This window comes from Loxodonta africana, chromosome 2 (assembly GCF_030014295.1).
Source record: "Loxodonta africana isolate mLoxAfr1 chromosome 2, mLoxAfr1.hap2, whole genome shotgun sequence".
Taxonomy (NCBI): domain Eukaryota; kingdom Metazoa; phylum Chordata; class Mammalia; order Proboscidea; family Elephantidae; genus Loxodonta; species Loxodonta africana.
In genome coordinates, this window is record NC_087343.1 from 23,568,175 (window position 1) to 23,586,814 (window position 18,640).

At 35.3% G+C, this 18,640-nt stretch overlaps 1 protein-coding gene across 3 annotated transcripts in view; it reads right to left on the reverse strand.

Annotated features, from left to right (window-relative positions):
• Positions 1-14,395, reverse strand: part of CDH18 (cadherin 18) — a 390,041-nt gene extending 375,646 nt beyond the window's left edge. For all 3 annotated transcript variants that reach the window (XM_003407876.4, XM_023545398.2, XM_010588081.3), the window contains exon 1: positions 13,790-14,395. In XM_003407876.4, coding sequence (XP_003407924.2) covers positions 13,790-14,017 — 228 coding nt within the window. In that variant the 5' untranslated portion in view covers positions 14,018-14,395. The remainder of the gene's footprint in view (positions 1-13,789) is intronic.
• Between the last annotated feature and the right edge of the window lie 4,245 nt (positions 14,396-18,640).

The window sequence follows — 18,640 nt, forward strand, 5'->3', positions numbered from 1 at the left end:
TTCTTCATAGAGTCTAGTTTCTTGGATTATTTGCTCAGTATACAGACTGAATAAGTATGGTGGAAGGATACAACCCTGATGCTCACATTTCCTGACTTTAAACCATGCAGTATCCCCTTGTTCTGATTGAATAATGGCAGTTCTACTTTGTCCTATAGGTTCACTATGAGTCAGAATCGACTCGAAAGCAATGGGTTTTTTTTAACCAAAAATTAGGCTCCAATTAATGGATTTTCATGGGTCCCAGACTCATTAGCCTTTGTGTGCTATTTTCTCAATTAAAAAAAAAAAAAAAACTTTTTATTTAGAATTGCGTTAGTATAAGTCAGGCTAATGTATATCCATTTTCATTTTTTTATTCTAATTTTAATATACTAAAATATTAACCAAAAAAAAAACTCACTGCCTTAGAATTGGTTCTGACTCATAGTGACCCCATAAAGTTTTCAAGGCTGTGAATCCTTAAGAAAGCAGTCTGCCATGTCTTTTTCCCATGGAGCCACAGTTGAGTGCTTTAACCACTGTGCCACCAGGGTTCCTATTAAAATATTAGTGGGTCTTTAATATCATAGGTCCGAGTGACTTATGCATACTAGATAAATTAGTTCTGGCAAAAATGTCTCCAGACATTGCCACATGCCTCCTCATGTCAAAGTCCACCTTGGTTGAGTACCGCTTACTACTCACACAAGCACTATTACAAACTCTCTCTCTCTATATATATGTATGTATGCATACATTTGTTAATTTAAACATTTGTTAAATCACTCTCATAAAAATATATCACATATTATCTAAATGCTGAATGCTGATTTCTTTAAAAAAAAAGTCCTAAGTTTCTACAAATTGTAAGAAATTCACACCAAATCAAATTCTGCTTTTATAAATCTAGTTTCTTATAGGAGTAGATGTAGGTAGTTAAATTTCCTTGATGACTATTGAGGAAGTTATATACGTATATATAACTGTGTGTCATAATTAATTTCATATAGCATTATGCCATCCCATTTTCATTCCCATAAAATTGAAATGTCATGTTTGATACATGAATTCTTCAGTTTGAAGGAAGTTGTGATAAAAGTGTTCATAAAATTATCATCTTGACAATATTAGACGACAATGGGGACTTTTCCTTACTGTGCATTTAATTTGTAACACAGTGTTCATGATGACATTAAAACTATCATTTTTTTTCTGAAAACTCTCACCCTTTCTATTCCTTTTCACATGATTTATGCTCTCTTTAACCTGAAAATTGCTTATTTAATTTGAAGATACAGTACTTCATATTAAGAGAAATTTGAAGGTTCTCTTCTAAATTAAGAAAAATGTAGAAGAATGACAGTAATCGTGATTCTGAGGGGGAAATTTCATGCACTATATACTAAAACGTGATTTTCATTAAAAAAGCAGATATCTTAAATTTTGTTCTCTGACACTGCTATAACTAACCCATGAACATGAAGACACCACTTAACTATTTCGAGCATCATTGCTTTCTATTACTTGAAGAATTTGGCAAAATGATTTCTTAGTTCCTTTATGGGGATAGAATTCCTTCCTTGCCCTCTAAGTTTTTTTTGTTTTATTTTTTGTTTGTATGTATGTTTTAATAAAGCAAGTAAGAATTAATTTTCTACAGTCTACACTTAACCACTTACACACCCACAGAATGCAGTAGGGAGAAGAGTGGGAGTGGTATAATTTTAGATACAAAGTTCTTAACAGATAAAAATAATATCTTGAGCATATCATGGCTTATATCTAAATTCTAAAAGACATAAAATATGCCATAAATACAAGAAAGTGAAGATGAAAGATATAATTAATCTTTTCAAAATATATTTATTAAATTCATATTAACTTTTACTACCAAATGTATCTTTTATGTCAATATAGCCAAAGGAATAACTTAACATTTTTAATAGGTTAGATATCTTAGCCTACAGCACTCTGATAAATACGAACCTACCTGTTGGTCTCTAACCTGCTATGTATATTTTTTTTAATTGTCAAATGATACAAATTGGACAATACATCCGCTTGGGATACCTTACAGTAATGTAGAATTTCTTTTCCTTCTTAAAAACAAGAATCATTTACGATGTTTTTGAAATAAATGTAGTATATATTTATGAAACAAGATATCCAGGCACAATAAAAATGGAATGTATTTTTTTAACATAATATCTAGGTAATCATAAACAGTTACTAATTGAAACATATGAAACATGCCCAGTTGATTTGCTTTAAATCCACTGCCATCGAGTCAATTCTGACTCAGAGCAACCCAACAGAACAGAGTAGAACTGCCCTACTGGGTTTTCAAGGAGCAGCTGGTGGATTCCAACTGCCAATCCTTTGGTTAGCAGCCAAGCTCTTAACTACCACACCCTCAGAGCTTTGCTTTTGTGTTTATTGTTGCTAGGTGCCATCGAGCCAATTCCAACTCAAAGCTACGTTATGTGCTATGGAACGAAACACTGCCCAGTCCTGCACCATCCTCACAATTGTTGTTATGCTTGAGCCCACTGCTGCAGCCACTGTGTCAATCCATCTCCTTGAGTGTCTTCCTCTTTTTCACTGACCCTCTACTTTATCAAGCATGATGTCCTTCTCCAGGGAGTGATCCCCCCTGATAACATGTCCAAAGTATGTGAGATGTAGACTCTCCATCCTTGCTTCTAAGGAGCATTCTGGTTGTACTTCTAGTAGACATTATTTAAAATGCATCTCCTTATTTAAAATGTACTAATTACATATGTTTAAATATTCCTAACATATTACCGTTCTGAATCAATACACTTTGCAATAACAACATGCACGTCTAAGATATATGCAGTTGGCAAATATGAGATGCATATGCAATATTGCCAATATCTAGTGGATGAAAATAGAAATCCAAAGGTTTATGATATAAGCAATTGCATTTTTATATGATTCTTATTCAATATGTAATATTTTCTAATGTATGTGATGAACTCTAGATATTAAGTGCTAAAAAATACATTGTTATCTACTGCCTCCAATTCAGAGAATCAATACCTTAGAATTCAGAAGAACTCAAAATATACATGTTGCCATCAAGTCAATTCCAACTCATAGCAGCCCTACAGAACAAAGTAGAACTGCCTCTTAAGGTTCCCAAGAAGCAGCTAGCGAGTTTAAACTATCAATTTTTCAGTTTGCAGCCCAGATCTTAACCACTGCACCCCCAGGGCTCCAAATAAAACAGTTTCTGTAAAAGATTGCTAAATTTCCTACATTCAAATTATGAATATACACAATGCAAAGCACCATAAACAAAGTCAAAAGACAAATGGCAATGATGGATAACTTATTTTTTGACTTATATCATTGACAATGAGTTAGCCTTCCCTCCCAAATATGTAAAGAATTACTTTAAAATGATAAATTAAGGAGATGAACAATGGAATAGAAAAAATGAAGAGACAAGGAGAGTCATTAAAAAACACTAAAAATCCCAAAACATATATAAAGATGATCAATCTCAATCATAATAAATGAAATGTAAATGAAAAGTACAGAGAAAATCTATTTTCTTAATCTACCATTTTGGAAAAATTCTATTAGTATAGCTGTGGGGAAAGTCACTCTTATACATCACTGACGGTGGTATTTACCAAAATTAAAAATTTATTTATCTTAGAATCATAATCCCACTTCTGGAAATCTCTCCCACTGATAGACCTATGGTGAATTTGAACTGCTGACCTTTTGGTCATTAGCCGTAGCTCTTAACCACTATGCCACCAGGGTTTTAGATAGATCCATATGTGTGTGAAATGATATGGGTGCCAGGTCACTCAGTACATCATTTCAACAACAATAAAAACACTAGCAAGAATCCAAGGACCCAATAAAAAACACCAGTCAAATTAGTTTTAAGAGGACAGGGTACATCAGTAAAAAATGGTGAAGTAAACATTCCTATATATCCTCTCCTCCATAAATGTGATGAAAACACTGGAAAACGTTGTTAGAATCAATTCTTTCATAATTTTGGAAATTAACTAAAGGTTTGTAGCAACCTAGGGAGCATTTAGTCGAGAAAAATGTGGAATCTTATTAAGAACAGTGAGCTTTGAGGCATTATAATTTGTCTTAGTACCATACCCCACTTTCTAGCACTTTGATGGCCCACATTCATTTTCAAAACCATTAGCCTGGCAGCCACGGAGGGTGCAGAAAAGGGCTAGAGCTGCTTCAAAGCCTCATACCCAGAAATTAACATCGTCTGTTCTGTCTGGTGGTTCCCGGGAAGACCTCACTTACAAAACTCTTTTTCTACATGGCGGGTGTGTAAAAAAAAAAAAAAAATTACAGGCAATTCTTTAGCTTCTCAGCTGTCTTTGCAGTAGATAATGTTACCGGGTGGAAACCCCAGGTTCTTGCTTGGCATGACTCATCTTGGCCAATAAATGAGAGCAAGGTGGGAAGGCAGAAAAGCACCTTTATTTTGTTGTGCAAGGAAAAGAGTCAGTCAGAGCTGCTGTCAGCAAGACTGCTCCCTAAGGGCAAGGAGAAAAGTCACTTGTAAAGGGTTTATAAGCAGGGAGTTCATACAAGTTACATCAGCAACATCCTTAATCATACTACGCAGGTGCAATGGGGTTTACGTACAACTTCAAAACTGTGGGAGAGGAAGTCAAGCAAAGGAAGCAGGATTCTGAGGCAAAGCTGCCTGAGGCTCTGCCTTAAAAGCTTGAAAGAAAAAACTAGGTGATAAGAAACCCGTAACAGTTTTGAAAAACTCCAATATATTCCTGAAAATCTAAAAAGCCATTTGCATAGATAGGCTGTATACATTCCCAGAGCTGTTCCCAAGCTCAGGGAAAAAAAAAAATAGATAAAGCTCTAAGCTGACATTGAGGCTTTATAGAAGCAGATAGTGTAGGCTAAGAAAAAGTTTTCCAGTGCAGATTGAATGTTAAAGGCACATTTCAACATGCACACAGAGCCTCTTGCCAAAGGCTGGGAGGCTTATTAGTACCAGGTAGTTAAGAAAAGCATTTTTAAGTCAGTTGACCGCTAAACTGAGCATAGGTTTCAATGGCCACACATGACAAATAATACTGACTTTACAATATTAGTTCATAAAAGAAACAAAACAAACAAGCAACAATGACAGCAACAACAAAACCTGGGGAAGGTGGAGATTTTGATTTCCAGTGTTGTCGCATTATATTATTTAAAATGTTAAACTTTCAATAACAAATTACAAGACATGCAAAGAAATAGCAAAGTGTTTCATATACAGGAGAGGGGTGGGCAATAGAAACTGTCCTTGAGGAATTCCAGACAGTATACTTACGAGGATTACTCAGATATTTTAATTATGTCCTCAGGTTTAAAGGAAACTGTCTAAAAAACAAAAGAATAATCTCACCAAACATGGAATATCAATAAGAGACAAAAATGTCAAAAGAACCAAATATAAACTCTGAAGTTAAAAAGTGAAATGAAAAACTCATTAGAGGGACTCAACAGCAGATTTGAGTGAATAGCAGAAAGAAACAGTAAACTTGAAGACAGGTTAATTTATATTATTCGAGCTGAGTAAAAGAAAGTACAAAAGATAAATAAAATAGAGTCTCAGAGAACTATTGAACACCATAAAGCATACCGAACTACATATAATGTGAGTCCCAGAAGGAGAAGATAGAGAGCAAGAGATTGAAAATGTATTTGGAGAAATGATGGCTGAAAACTTTCCAAATTTGATGAAAAACACTAAATTTTTTTTTTTTTTTATATATATCCAAGGAGATCGGCAAACTCCAAGTAGGATAAACACATCTTAATCAAACTGTTGAAAGACAAAAACAATCTTGAAAGCAGTAAGAGTAGTGACTCATCACATGAAAGACATGATCAATAAGATTAAAGATTAATGCTTATTTTTCATTAGAAACTATGGGAGACAGAAGTAACAAGATGTCATTTTCAAAGTACTAAAAGGAAATAAAAATATTAACAAAGAATTACATGTTCGTGAGACTATCCTTCGAAAGTGAAGGACTTTCTCAGATTCAAAAGAGAGAGAAAGGGAAAGAATTCCGTGCTAGCCAACTTGCCCTACATGAAATAAAAAAGAAAACAGTGAAAGACCACTAGACAGTAATTTGATTCCACTTGAAGAAATAAAGAACACCAGTATTGCCAACTACCTAGGTAAACATAAAGTTAACTATGGTACATCCATTTAGTGGAATACTAACTGTGTGGCTCTAAAAAAAATTAGTAGACACACTCTGTACTGATAGAGAAATATGTGAGGATAGTGTACTTGCTTGTGTATATAATATGTTAATATTTGTGCTGGAAAGGAGGGATAAAATATGTACTCTAGATGCTGTTAATCTAATAAAGAAACAATGAAAATTCATAAAAATTTTAAAGTGCCATCCTAAAGATATTGGTGGGAAAAGGGGAGAAAAGGGCAAAGTGAAAAGGAGACCCTTTAATTGCAAGTGTATCTTGGCATATATTTTTTTTTTTATTTTTGAACCATGCTAATGAACGACCTATTTGAAACAAACCAAAAAATTCAAAACTGAAATGGAGTTGGAAAGTGGAGGGGTGTGGAATACAGAAATACAGCATTATCAAGTGGGAAGACAGAGTACATGGGTACAGATATAATTATATTGATAAATTTGTTGGGGTCATGATCAGTTCTTGTATTTCTGTTTTTCCCACAAAGTTACTGGTGAGATCATTGGCTAAGAATAAGGAGGAGGCTATTAGAGTTTTAAGGCAAACTGGGAAGGTGCTAAAAAGTCATGGTATGTCCTAGGGGATTGAAAGACTACCGAATTAAGAGGAAAACAAAAACAAAATAGGTGTTCTTGGAAGGGATATATGTTGTCACGATTTTTAAGTAAGGCTAGATTTTGATTTGAAAGAGCAACAGGGATTGAAGATAAAGTACAGGGTATTTGTGGACCTATTTTTTTTATGTACAGTTATGAAAATAACTGTATAAGATCCTAGAAGAGAGAAGATGAAGATTGTTTGAATGGAGAAAGAAACTAAGATGAAATCTGTCATTTGCACTGATGTTTTAAATCATTATAAATGATGAGAAAAGAAATGAAAGACCAATATCCCTGAGATAAAATATTAAATGAATGGGTTGTGCCCAAGATTTCCTGAGATAACTGCTTAAAGAAGGGTATCAGGTTGTAAAGTCTAAGGTTGAACTTCAAAGCACCTTGGAATTTTGAGGGAAATTGGAGAGACGAGAAGGTATAGGTAAATGGAAATGAAGAGCCAGGATGATATACAACTGCTGCTGGTAAAGGAAACAGGACCCAATAATAAACACTGGATAAATAAACTATGTTACATCTAGATAACTGAATATTATACGGCTCGAAAAAACGATAAGCAAGCTCACGATGTGTTGATATAGAAAAATGTCAGGACAGTGTGCATACTAGTATATATTCCAAGCTAATATTTGTGCAGAAAAGAGGTGATAAAATATATATATTTGTATTTGTTTGTAACTGAGTAAAGAAACATACGAACTTTACACAGACAAGAAGAAACGGAAGCTTGAAAATAATATAATAAAAATAGCAAAGAATGTTCATAGCAGAAAAAAATGGAGGTAGAAGAATTAAGACACTGATAGGATATGACAAATGGAATAAGTGAAATAAAAATAAGTGGCGCTTACAACTCTGGCTTAAGCGATTGAATGGTTACTGATGCTAAGAATTAGGAAAGGTTATACAGGAGGGGTAGTGTATGAGGGACCAGTTCCTGGACAAGGATATCATGCTTGGTAAAGTAGAGGATCAGCAAAAAAGAGGAATGTCCTCAACAAGATGGATTGACACAGTGGCTGCAACACTGGGCTCAAACATAGCAATGATTGTGAGGATGGAACAGGATTGGGCAGCGTTTTGTTCTGTTGTGCATAGGGTCTCTGAGTTGGAATCAACTTGACAGCAACTAAGAACAACAAAATGTGTGAGAAAGGAGCCCTGGTGGTGCAATGGTTAAGCGCCCAGCTGCTAACTGAAAGGTCGATGGTTCAAACCCACTAGTTTTTCTGCAGGAGAAAGATGCGGCAGTCTGTTTCTATAAAGATGTCGAGTCTTTGAAACCCTAGGGGGCCGTTCTACTCTGTCCTATAGGGTCATTATCAGTTAGAATCAACTCATCAGCAATGGGTTTGGTTTCTTGGTTTAATGTAGGAAGCAGGAGTGTTGAGTCCAGTTTTACATATGTACAGTCAAATATACACGTGGTTCATTCAGACGATCCTGTACACTACACATATAAACCAAACCAAGCCAGTCTCCTTGGAGTTGATTTTGACTCACAGTGACACTATACGCATCAGAGTAGAACTGTGTACCATGGGATTTTCAATGGCTGCTTTTTAGAAGTAGACCACCTAGGCCTTTCTTCCAAGTTGCCTCAAAACTGTAGATACTATTCAGGGAGTTATAAGGCTAAGTGTGGTAGTTACAGGTTTAGATTAAATTGCAGAAGAGAAGTATGCCCTAAAATAAGGCTAAGGGCAAAACCACAGGAAACACCAAAATTTAAGGTGAGATTGGAAGAAGGAATATAATGAGAAGAAATTGCCACTATGATAGGTGAGGAATAAGACGAGAGTGTTACAGAAGCAAAGAGAAGCAGTTACAAGGAGGAAATAGTCAACCTTTTCGTATCTTAAAATGAAAGAATTTAAATAAAGATAATAGGATTTAACTGTGGGAAGTGACCTTAGTTTAACTGTGGAATCAGTGGCCTTATAAAAAGCAGTAAACTGAGCCTGATTATTTTGAGGTTAGTGAATGGGAGGTGAAAGTGGAGACTCAGGGGCTGATTATACTTTTCAGACATTTGCGTGAGAAGATAAGTAATGCAACAAACAAAACAGTAACTGTCTTAGTTATCTAGTGCTGCTATAACAGAAATACCACAAGTGGGTAGCTTTAATAAACATAAATTCATTTTCTCACAGTTTAGGAGGCTAGAAGTCTGAATTCAGGCACCAGCTCTGGGGGAAGTCTTTCTCTCTCTGTTAGGTCTAAGGGGAAGGTCTTGTCTCTTTAGCTTGTTTCCTGGTTCTTCATGCATCTTGACATCTATCTTACCCCATCACTGCTCACTTGCTCTTATATCTCACAAGAGACTGACTCAAGACACGAATGTACTAATCCTGCCTCGCTAACAGAACAGAGACAACCCATTCCCAAATGGAATTATAACCACAGGCGTAGAGGTTAGGATTTATAACACATATTTTGGGAGAATATAATTCAATCCATAATATCAAGACATAATTATTTTTGTAAAAGAATGGATGGAGTTGGATTAGCTCAGAATTAACCAGCAGAGGAATTAAACTCTTCAACAGGATGGAAGGAGTCAGGATATGGAAGACAGATTATCCTTGGACTAGAGGAGGAAACTTATTCTCTGGGAGAGAAAAGGGATAAGACATGAGCACAGATGCAAATGTATGTATATGTATGTGTATATATATTGGAGCCCTGGTGGCACAGTGGTTAACAGCTCAGCTGCTAACTGAAAGGTCGGCGGTTGTAGTCCATCAGTCTATTTGCCTGTGCTTTAGTATTTTTTTTTTTTTTTTAAGTTTTTCACTTTTCCATTCTTGAAAAAAATAATATTTTGTGACATATGGAAGCTATATAAAATCCATATTTGGAAACCCTATGAGGCAGTTCTACTATGTTCTATAGCGTCACTATGAGTTGGAATTGCCTCAAAGGCAAAGGGTTTTTTTGTGTATGTGTCAGGAAGACGACAGACAAGGAGTGAGAAGTTCAGTGAGAGTGATTTTAATGCTGAATTCATGTTTATCTATAAAATAAATAAGCAAGGTCATTTATAGAGAAGATTTTTGTTCCAATAAGTTCAAATAAATATAACCACTATTAACATGACTACAGAAGCTTACATTTTACAGAGTATCTTCCAACGAATTAACACATTTGATTATTACAACAGGCACGTAATAGGTTCTGGGTGTACAAAGAAGAAAAGGTACCAGAACCTGCTTCCAGGGAGTTCACACGGTAATAGGTTAGGCAGACATCTTAAACAGGGCCTTCCAAACATTTTTTCAGAAATGCCCAGATCGTAAATATTTTAGACTTTATGGACTTTGTTGCAATTACTCACTTCTGCCATTATAGCATGAAGTCAGCGACAGATAACACATGAATGAACGAATGAATGAATGAATGAATACGTGTGGCTGTTTTTCATTAAAATATTATTTACAGACACTGAAATTTGGATTTTATATAGCTTCCATGTGTCACAACATATTTTCCTTTTTTAACAATTGAAAAGCGGAAAAAAACTTTTTTAGGTTGCAAGCTATACTAAAGTATAGGCAAGTAGACTGGATTTGTCCCACGATAGTAATTTAACTGACCCGCAATCTAAACCATAAACCAGATCTTTTAATGCACTTCAATGAGTAATAGAAATGTCCAATAGTATTACTCAGTCTTATACGTAGGGACACAGAGGCTCAGGGAATTAAAGTGACTTGCCAGTTCTAACACAGAAAGCAAGCAGGCAAGATATAACTTAAATCCAGCTTTTCCCCACTTACAATTCTACCAGGATCTCATGAAGAAAATGAGCCTACTCCAATGACAGGGATGATGTATGGTATGGATTTTAGAATTTGTATAATATATAAAATGATATTCTTATTTATAGGAGCATTCATTCAGCATGGCTCAACATTTGAAAAAAATCTGTACTAGTTTTTACCTGATTTTGACTAATTATGATGTAATTTACTCAAAGAGAGGAGTTACTTTCTAATTATATTCTCCTTACCCTAATCCTTCAATTATGTAAAAAGACATTTAACACAGGATCATATTAATGATATATGTATTCCTATGCTGTTTAGGAACCCTGGTGGCGTAGTGGTTAAGAACTTGGCTACTAAACAAAAGGTCAGCAGTTTGAATCCATTGGCCACTCCTTGGAAACCCTATGGGGCAGTTCTACTCTGTCCTATAGGGTCACTGTGAGTCGGCACTGACTCAATTGACTCAATGACAACAGATTCGGGTTTTCTTTTTTTTTTTTTTTAATGCCAGTTTGAGTATTTCATCTCTCATTGGACACCACATTGTAGAAAAATAGTCTATAAATTACTATATATATATTCTCATTTCCCATTAGCAATGACTTATGATTATGGCCTTAGCAATATACATATATAGAGAGAGAGAGTTAAGAGTGAACATATTGACCAATGTCAACAAAATAACTCTTGTATACGTTTAACTAAGAAATCATTGATTTAATCACTAAGAAAAGACTATAAGAAATAGAAGTTGGCATGTATCAAAACACTTAAGTTTGAACTCATCAAAAGTCCTGTACATTGTTGTATCATGTGAAGTATAACTATAAAAAAAATAGATATAGAAAATAGCAACAAAACTCAAGGATAATTTGAAACAAACTTAGATAATTCATCCTTAAAAATATTCTTAATAGTAGAACTTTATAGTCAGTACTTTTGTGTTTTTTTTTTGTCAATAGGCTTCTTGCTGGCACTTCTGCGGCAGTGATGGGTACAGGGGAGGGGATAATTTTACCTCTCCGAAGGGCCTCTTATTGTGCCCATAACTGTAACAATTCTCTTTTATTCAGCAGTGCTGTGAAAATATATGGCTGGTTCAGTAGGAATGTATTTGTATGTGTGACATATAAATTCATGTTCTAAGTAAAATAATGGCAGATTAAGCTGTTATTTTAAGCAAAAATAGATGGCTGAGATTTACAGGGGTTTTTCTATTATTTATTCATTCATTTATTGTTTTGTGTTTTATTTATGGCAAGGTGTCGGTAGCAGGAGTGAGGAAAGAATCTCTGTAGCTAAGTTTGAATCTCCCATATAGGCATAAGTCCAGAGTAGAAAAACTGTGAGTGGAAGGGCCCCAGGCCAGATACGGAATAAGGGGATCTCACATTCCAGAGTGATCTTTATATTTGCCTGTGACTACTACAAACAATAGAATGAATGGCAGCTTCCACAGAGCACACGCAAACATCACAGCTCACAGACCTCTTCCCCTCCCCATGTAGTGAGGAACGCCCAGCCATGTGCTGGCTGGCACCCAAGCCCAGAACGCTGCTTGGCATTGCTCTACCTAGTGAGGCTTCATCCTTTACTAAAACTAGATGATGCAAGAGGAAATGAGAGGGTTTCTGATTTCTAATCCCTGCCCTTCCTATAAAATCCCATTCTTGTTTTTTAGTTATAATAAAATTAAAAAGGTGCAGAATAAAACATTCTTATAATACATTTTTTTTTCTCTTGATTTACTCCTAAGGGAGCATTAAAAAGAAAAATTTGCTCTTTTTCTTCTTCTCAAGGATTGAAAACAATAAAGATACAGGCTTTTGACATTCAGAACAAAAATATTTTTCTAGTAATTCACTGTATTTTGATTCGATTTTTGTACATTTGCTTTCTTTTACTTCATGAAATACTTTGTAGGGAAAAAAAGAATACAACGAAGGTGAATCTTTTGTTGCATTTTAATATGCAGGTAAGAAAATGATAACATAATTGTTTCAGGTCTCTTTTTGATTTCTATTTTTCAACTCCACAGCGTCTGCCTTGGATTGAAAATGTAGATGCAGCTGAATCCTTTCTGATGAGGGGTGGAACAGATGGTTTGTGACCCTGCAGTGCCTACACATTAGGGAAGCTCCGTGGCTTGCAGGGAGTACTATTTTTCAGTACTAACAGTACTAAAGTAAGAATAAATAGCCAAGCAGGGAGATGGCAGCCAGGGAGGCTGCAGCCATGGAGATCCCACGGCTGTGCTTGCTGTTTCTCCCATAGGTACTGACAAACTTATTGAGTGTAATTTCCAGTCTCTTCTTCTTACAGGTAACCATGAGCATAGTTTAAATGTAATTTAGTCAGAGCAGTAATTAATCAGAGGCATGCTTCTCCACTTTATACCCGATCCTCTACCCCAGAGCCTAGATGATACATATTTAACCTCGTTTTCTTATGTTATTTATAACAACAACAATTACTAATCACACAATTCCCTAAACATCTTGGCAAGCCAGTGAATTTTCTTGCTTGTATTTGTGAGACAAAGTCAACTTGATCTGAAATTATTGATCATTTTTGCCAACTTCATTCTTTTAGTCTTTTAACAAAGCCTGTATATCCAGAAGAGAGTCAGTATTTAAAATATACCAGCCCTTTTTTATATAAATTATTTTGGAGAATTGGAAAAATGTTCATATGCTTCCAAAGGTTGATTTAAATGAGAATAGAATCTTCTTAACGATTAGAAATATATTAAATACCAGGATATGGTGTCTTTTTTTTTTTTTTTTTAGCCTCAAACTCATTAGTAATAGATAAAAATATTTCTAAATATCAACATACCAATAAGGGATGTTGGGAGTTCCAATATACCTGCATGGTAATAAAAGGCAAAACGGCTAAATGGTGCGTTCAATGACATTTTTCCCCTTTACGCAAGAGTATAATAAGCTGGTGAAGAACAATCTGCCTGGTATACGTGACCAGCGTTTAGGAAGATGTGATATGATTGATAATGTACATTTTAAAATGTTTAGCACAAATGACAGTTTTCTACATCATAATTCACTTCCATGTTCTATATCTCTTCAAATCTTATTCCAAGTGTACATTCATCTCACCCTAAAATTCCCCAGAAGAAGAAATAGACAACAATCGAAAACTTACCTTTCCAACATATTGTGGATCTGGCCCCATATGTTCTTCTAAAACAAAGAACTGATTCCATACCCATCCTCTTTTAGGGCGATGGTGGACTTCGGTTTCACCTTCAATGTGTTTGGTTTGGTTTCTGGTTACCTTGATGGAGCTATGGTGAGCAGTTCCATAACACCTCTGCACAAAACAGAGACACACTAGAACTGGACAGATGCAAGATGTGCTCGTAATTTTCATTGTAAGATGACACAGTTTTCCTTCTTTTCCTTGTCAGCTACAAATGCTTAGTAAGCATTCAAGAGAGAAGCCAAAGCATCTTTTGGAAGGATAGTCCAAAGTAAAGTGCTTAGCTTGTCCATGATTTAACGGCCCATCAGGGAAAAGTCAGACTACATTTACATCCTGAAACACTTTGAGAATCAAAGCTGTAGTTGTCTGATTTCAAGTCTTCACAGTAGGTAGACCCAGCCAACCATTTTCTACCTAATGGAAAGAGAGAAAATGATATACATTATGAAACATGGTAATTTTAATGATTTGCTCTGAATGCAAATTATACTATTTTGCAGTGTGATGCTGATCCACACAGAATGTATGCAAATTCTTTTTGAAATACACATACAGAACTCAAACACACACAAGCCTACACTTCTACAATGGCATCTCAATCCATACTGTCAATTTTGAATTACAAATAGATCCCTTGTAACAACAGGAATGCCAGGAACATTGCTGTGCTCTAAAACCGCCCTTCAGTATGTGCGTATTCCTGACTGTTGGGTGATGTCTTAGAATATGCCATCTACTAGGGGCTCCATTCCAAGTGCAAAAACATTTGTTTGTTTTTGGGGCGTGTGTGTTTATGTTTGTGTGTGTGTGTTATTGCTTTGTTTTGGGGTTTGGTTTTGGTTTGTTGTTGTTTGTAAACCAAAATCACTACACATACTACATGCTGGCTACCTTCTGCAGGATGAGCACTAAACTTCAACAAAACACTCCCTCTAGGACTGAAATACTACCACAGGCTATCACAACAATCAAGTAGGTGCTTAAGGTGTTTAGTAAGTAGAATACAAAAAGAAGAAGAAAGAAAAGAGGCTGACTGAATAAAATACGAACAACTGAGAAGTACTCCAGGTTTGGAAAACAGACTGGCTCAGTAAAGCATGAGTAAGAGAGTCAATTCGCAGAATTACAGCTTGCAGGAATTTTGACAGGCCTTTGTATATGTAGTCTAGAGGGTGGACTTTACATACAGGCAAGACAGATTTTCAAGTTTGGGGATGGCATGAGTAGATGTAATTTCTAGTACATATAATTCTAGCTGCATTGTGAAGAAAGGATTAAAGGGAGAAAAGAATGGCATAAAAAGGAGAGAGCAAAATACTTTGAGTTTTCAAATAAGGATTTTTAAATCAGGACTTAGGTTTTAACACAATTAAAACAGTAAAGAAAAACTTGAGAAACATTTCTGGAAGCCCAACGACAGGATTTGTGGGTATTAAGTATGATTCTGAAAAAACTAGCTTGTTCAAAACACATAAAATTTGTAGCAATTTTTAGTGTAATTTTTGGATAAGCCTGTGTTAACGTCTGTTTTGAAAACATTACTTTAACAATATGGCTGTTCCATCTAATACTAAAATATTATATGGCTCATTTTTTTCATTCCATAAAATTCACCCAATAAATCAGCACAAACTGAAATGTAGACCTGAATGAATATTTCTATATCATTACGAGGTCATTGTTATGACAGAATAAAATTGATTATAAAAACTGATTATAAATCATCAGTCACAGCAGTATCCTTTTTTTGTTTGTTTTTACATTGAAGAAACGATATTTACACTGAGTTGGGGATGAAAACTATCATATGGGGCCTGAAACCAGAAAATTTTCTCTCTCCCTACCTCACCTCATAAATCAGGGATAATTATAACGGCTACTTCACCAGTTTTATGAGAATTGCACTGGATTGGAATTATAATTTCATTTTAATCACCTGACAAAAATAAAATTCATATTGCTAAATATTTTATGAAAACAAAGATGCCTTTTTCACTGATTGAAATGCAAATGACTCAAAAGCTCTCCTGATATATAAAAGAGACCAATATCATTCTGGGTGCAATATTCTAAAAACATTGGAAAAATTCAGGAAACACAGGCTTTATTCATTTTTTTTTTTTTTTTTTTGGACAATTTACTTACAGTATAAATTTATTTGTATCATCAATTTATTTCACTCTCAATTTTCTTGTTTGCTAAAAGATGGGATAGAATGTTTGTTTTTAGTATCCTCTCCAGACTAATACATTACTTGAATGAATTTATATTAAAGGGTTTGTTTTTGTTTTTAATGCCAAGAATTCTTAATTTTCAAGTTGTGAATTAAAACAAAAAAAAGGAAAGAAACTTTATCTGATCTTTCTTCTTAGAAGCCAAGTCAATGAATACACAGAAAGTGTTGTTATCTTAATACTTTCACACCATTTAGTGTGATTTTCAGATGAAATTAACATCTTTGCCTTTTATGTTAAGTTGTTTAACAAAGCATAATTTACGAGTGGAAGGTGAAGAAAATGGCTTTTGCAATGCATTACAAATATTCAGAATGTGTGTTTTCTTTACACTGCTGATTCTGTGTGGTGTCTCCAAAAACATATAAATATAATTTAATTTATATATGATTATATGTTTATGAATCTCTTCTCTGACAGGAAAAGTGATAAATATGACTTTGTAAATTGAAAGAGCAAATTTAAACATCACTACTCTGTTTTTTGGAAGATAACTCCATTAACTATGTAAGAGAAGACAGAGCTCCAAATATAAAAATGGCCTGTGATACCTCATGAAATTCACCCCTGAATAGATTATAAAGAATTGAAATGTAAATAATAATACAATAAACTAATAACACATACTAATACAATAGAGAACAAGTTGTAGACATTTGCCTTTTTTTTTTTTTTTTTTTTAATTTTTCCATAAGCAATATCCAAACACTGTTCCTCCTTTCATGGAACACTCTAATGCATAAAAAAAAAATTCTGATAAACAGAGCCTTCACTTTCACCACTCAAAACTTGGGCAACGGATGCATTTTTTTTTTTTAATTGAGTTTTTGGTAAAAGTATGCACAGAAAGTTAGGTTCCCATTTCATAGTTTCCACACAAATTGTTCAGTGACATTAGTTATATTTATCACAATGTGTTAGCAGCATTCCTCTCATCTTTGCTCTTGGGTAATTGCTGACCTTTTGATCTCATACAGATGGTTTTTAAGTAGAGCACCAAATTTATGGGTAACTTCCTTTAATTTGTGTGTCACTCTGCCATTTCACTAAAAGGTGATCTCAGGGGATAGATTTGGTTCTAGGTTTAAAGAGTATCTCAGGGCAATAGTCTCAGCGAGTCCTGGGTTCTTCACTGTCCCAGTTTGTCTGGCTTTTATTTATATATTTATTGGGTTTCTTTTTAAGAATCTGAGTTCTGTTCCGCATTTTTCTACCATTCCTTTCTATTCAGGACCATCTACTTGGACTTGGATCAGAACTGTCAGTGTTGGTAGCCAGGTACCATCTAGTTCTTCTGGTCCTGGAGTAGATGAGGTTGTGGCTCATATAGACTTGTTTCTTCCCTGAACTTTTGGTTATCTTCTTACTCTTTCTCTCCTGGTGAGTACAAACCAGTAGTTGTATCTTAGATGGCTGCTCGTAAACTTTTAAGACCCCAGTCACTACTCATTTCTTTAGGAAGGAAGAAGATCATGATTTTTGTGAACTATGTTATGCCAATTGACTGAATTGTCCCATGAGACTATGGTCCTAAGCTTTCAATCCCAGAAAAGGAATCTGGGAAGGCATTTAGTTATGTCTATGGAGTATCCATAATTGTATCTTCAATGAATATATGTGCCTGCACCCACATATCTGTATTTACATGTACCTATTTTTTATTGGAGCCAGGCACTCCTTGGAAACTCTATGGGGCTGTTCTACTTTGTCCTATAGTGTCGCTATGAATCGGAATCGACTCAACAGCCCTGGGTTTGGTTTTGGTTTGGTTATTGAGCCCTGGTGGTGCAGTGAGTAAGAGCTATGGCTGCTAGTCGCAAGGTCAGCAGTTTGAATCCACCAGCTGCTCCTTGGAAACCCTATGGGGTAGTTCTACCCTGTCCTATAGGGTCACTATGAGTCATAACTGACTCGATGGCAACAAGGCAACATACTTCTAACTGTTCTTACCTATGTGTATACACCTGTACCTACCCATATATCTATATGCCTATACCCATCCATATGTGCCCAAATACTCATTTTTTGGTCTTTGTTTGAATTGTTTCCCTCTTATATATATCAAAATTCTTTAGTACAGGCAAACTTTTCCCATTTCTGAGTGACATCATTTACTTTGGTTGTGCCCTGCTCATTACACCCACATTCATTCACTGTCACTTTCCCATCACCAAAAATAACAAGTCTCTGCAATCTAAAGGTGACAAAGCAAAGATGTCACCTTGAAGACTAAGGTGTACCTGACCCAGGCAGTGGTGTTTTCATTCACCTCATATACATGCAAAAGCTGAACAGTGAATAAGGAAAACCGAAGAAGAACTGATGTCTTTGAATTATGGTGTTAGCAAAGAATATTGAATATACCATGGACCGCCAAAAGAATGAACAAACCTGTCTTAGAAGAAGTAGAACCAGAATGCTCCTTAGAAGCAAGGATGGTGAGACTACGTCTCACATACTTTGGACATGTTACCAGGTGGGACCAGTCCCTGAAGAAGGACATCATGCTTAGTAAAGTAGATGGCCAGTGATAAAGATGAAGACCCTCAACAAGATG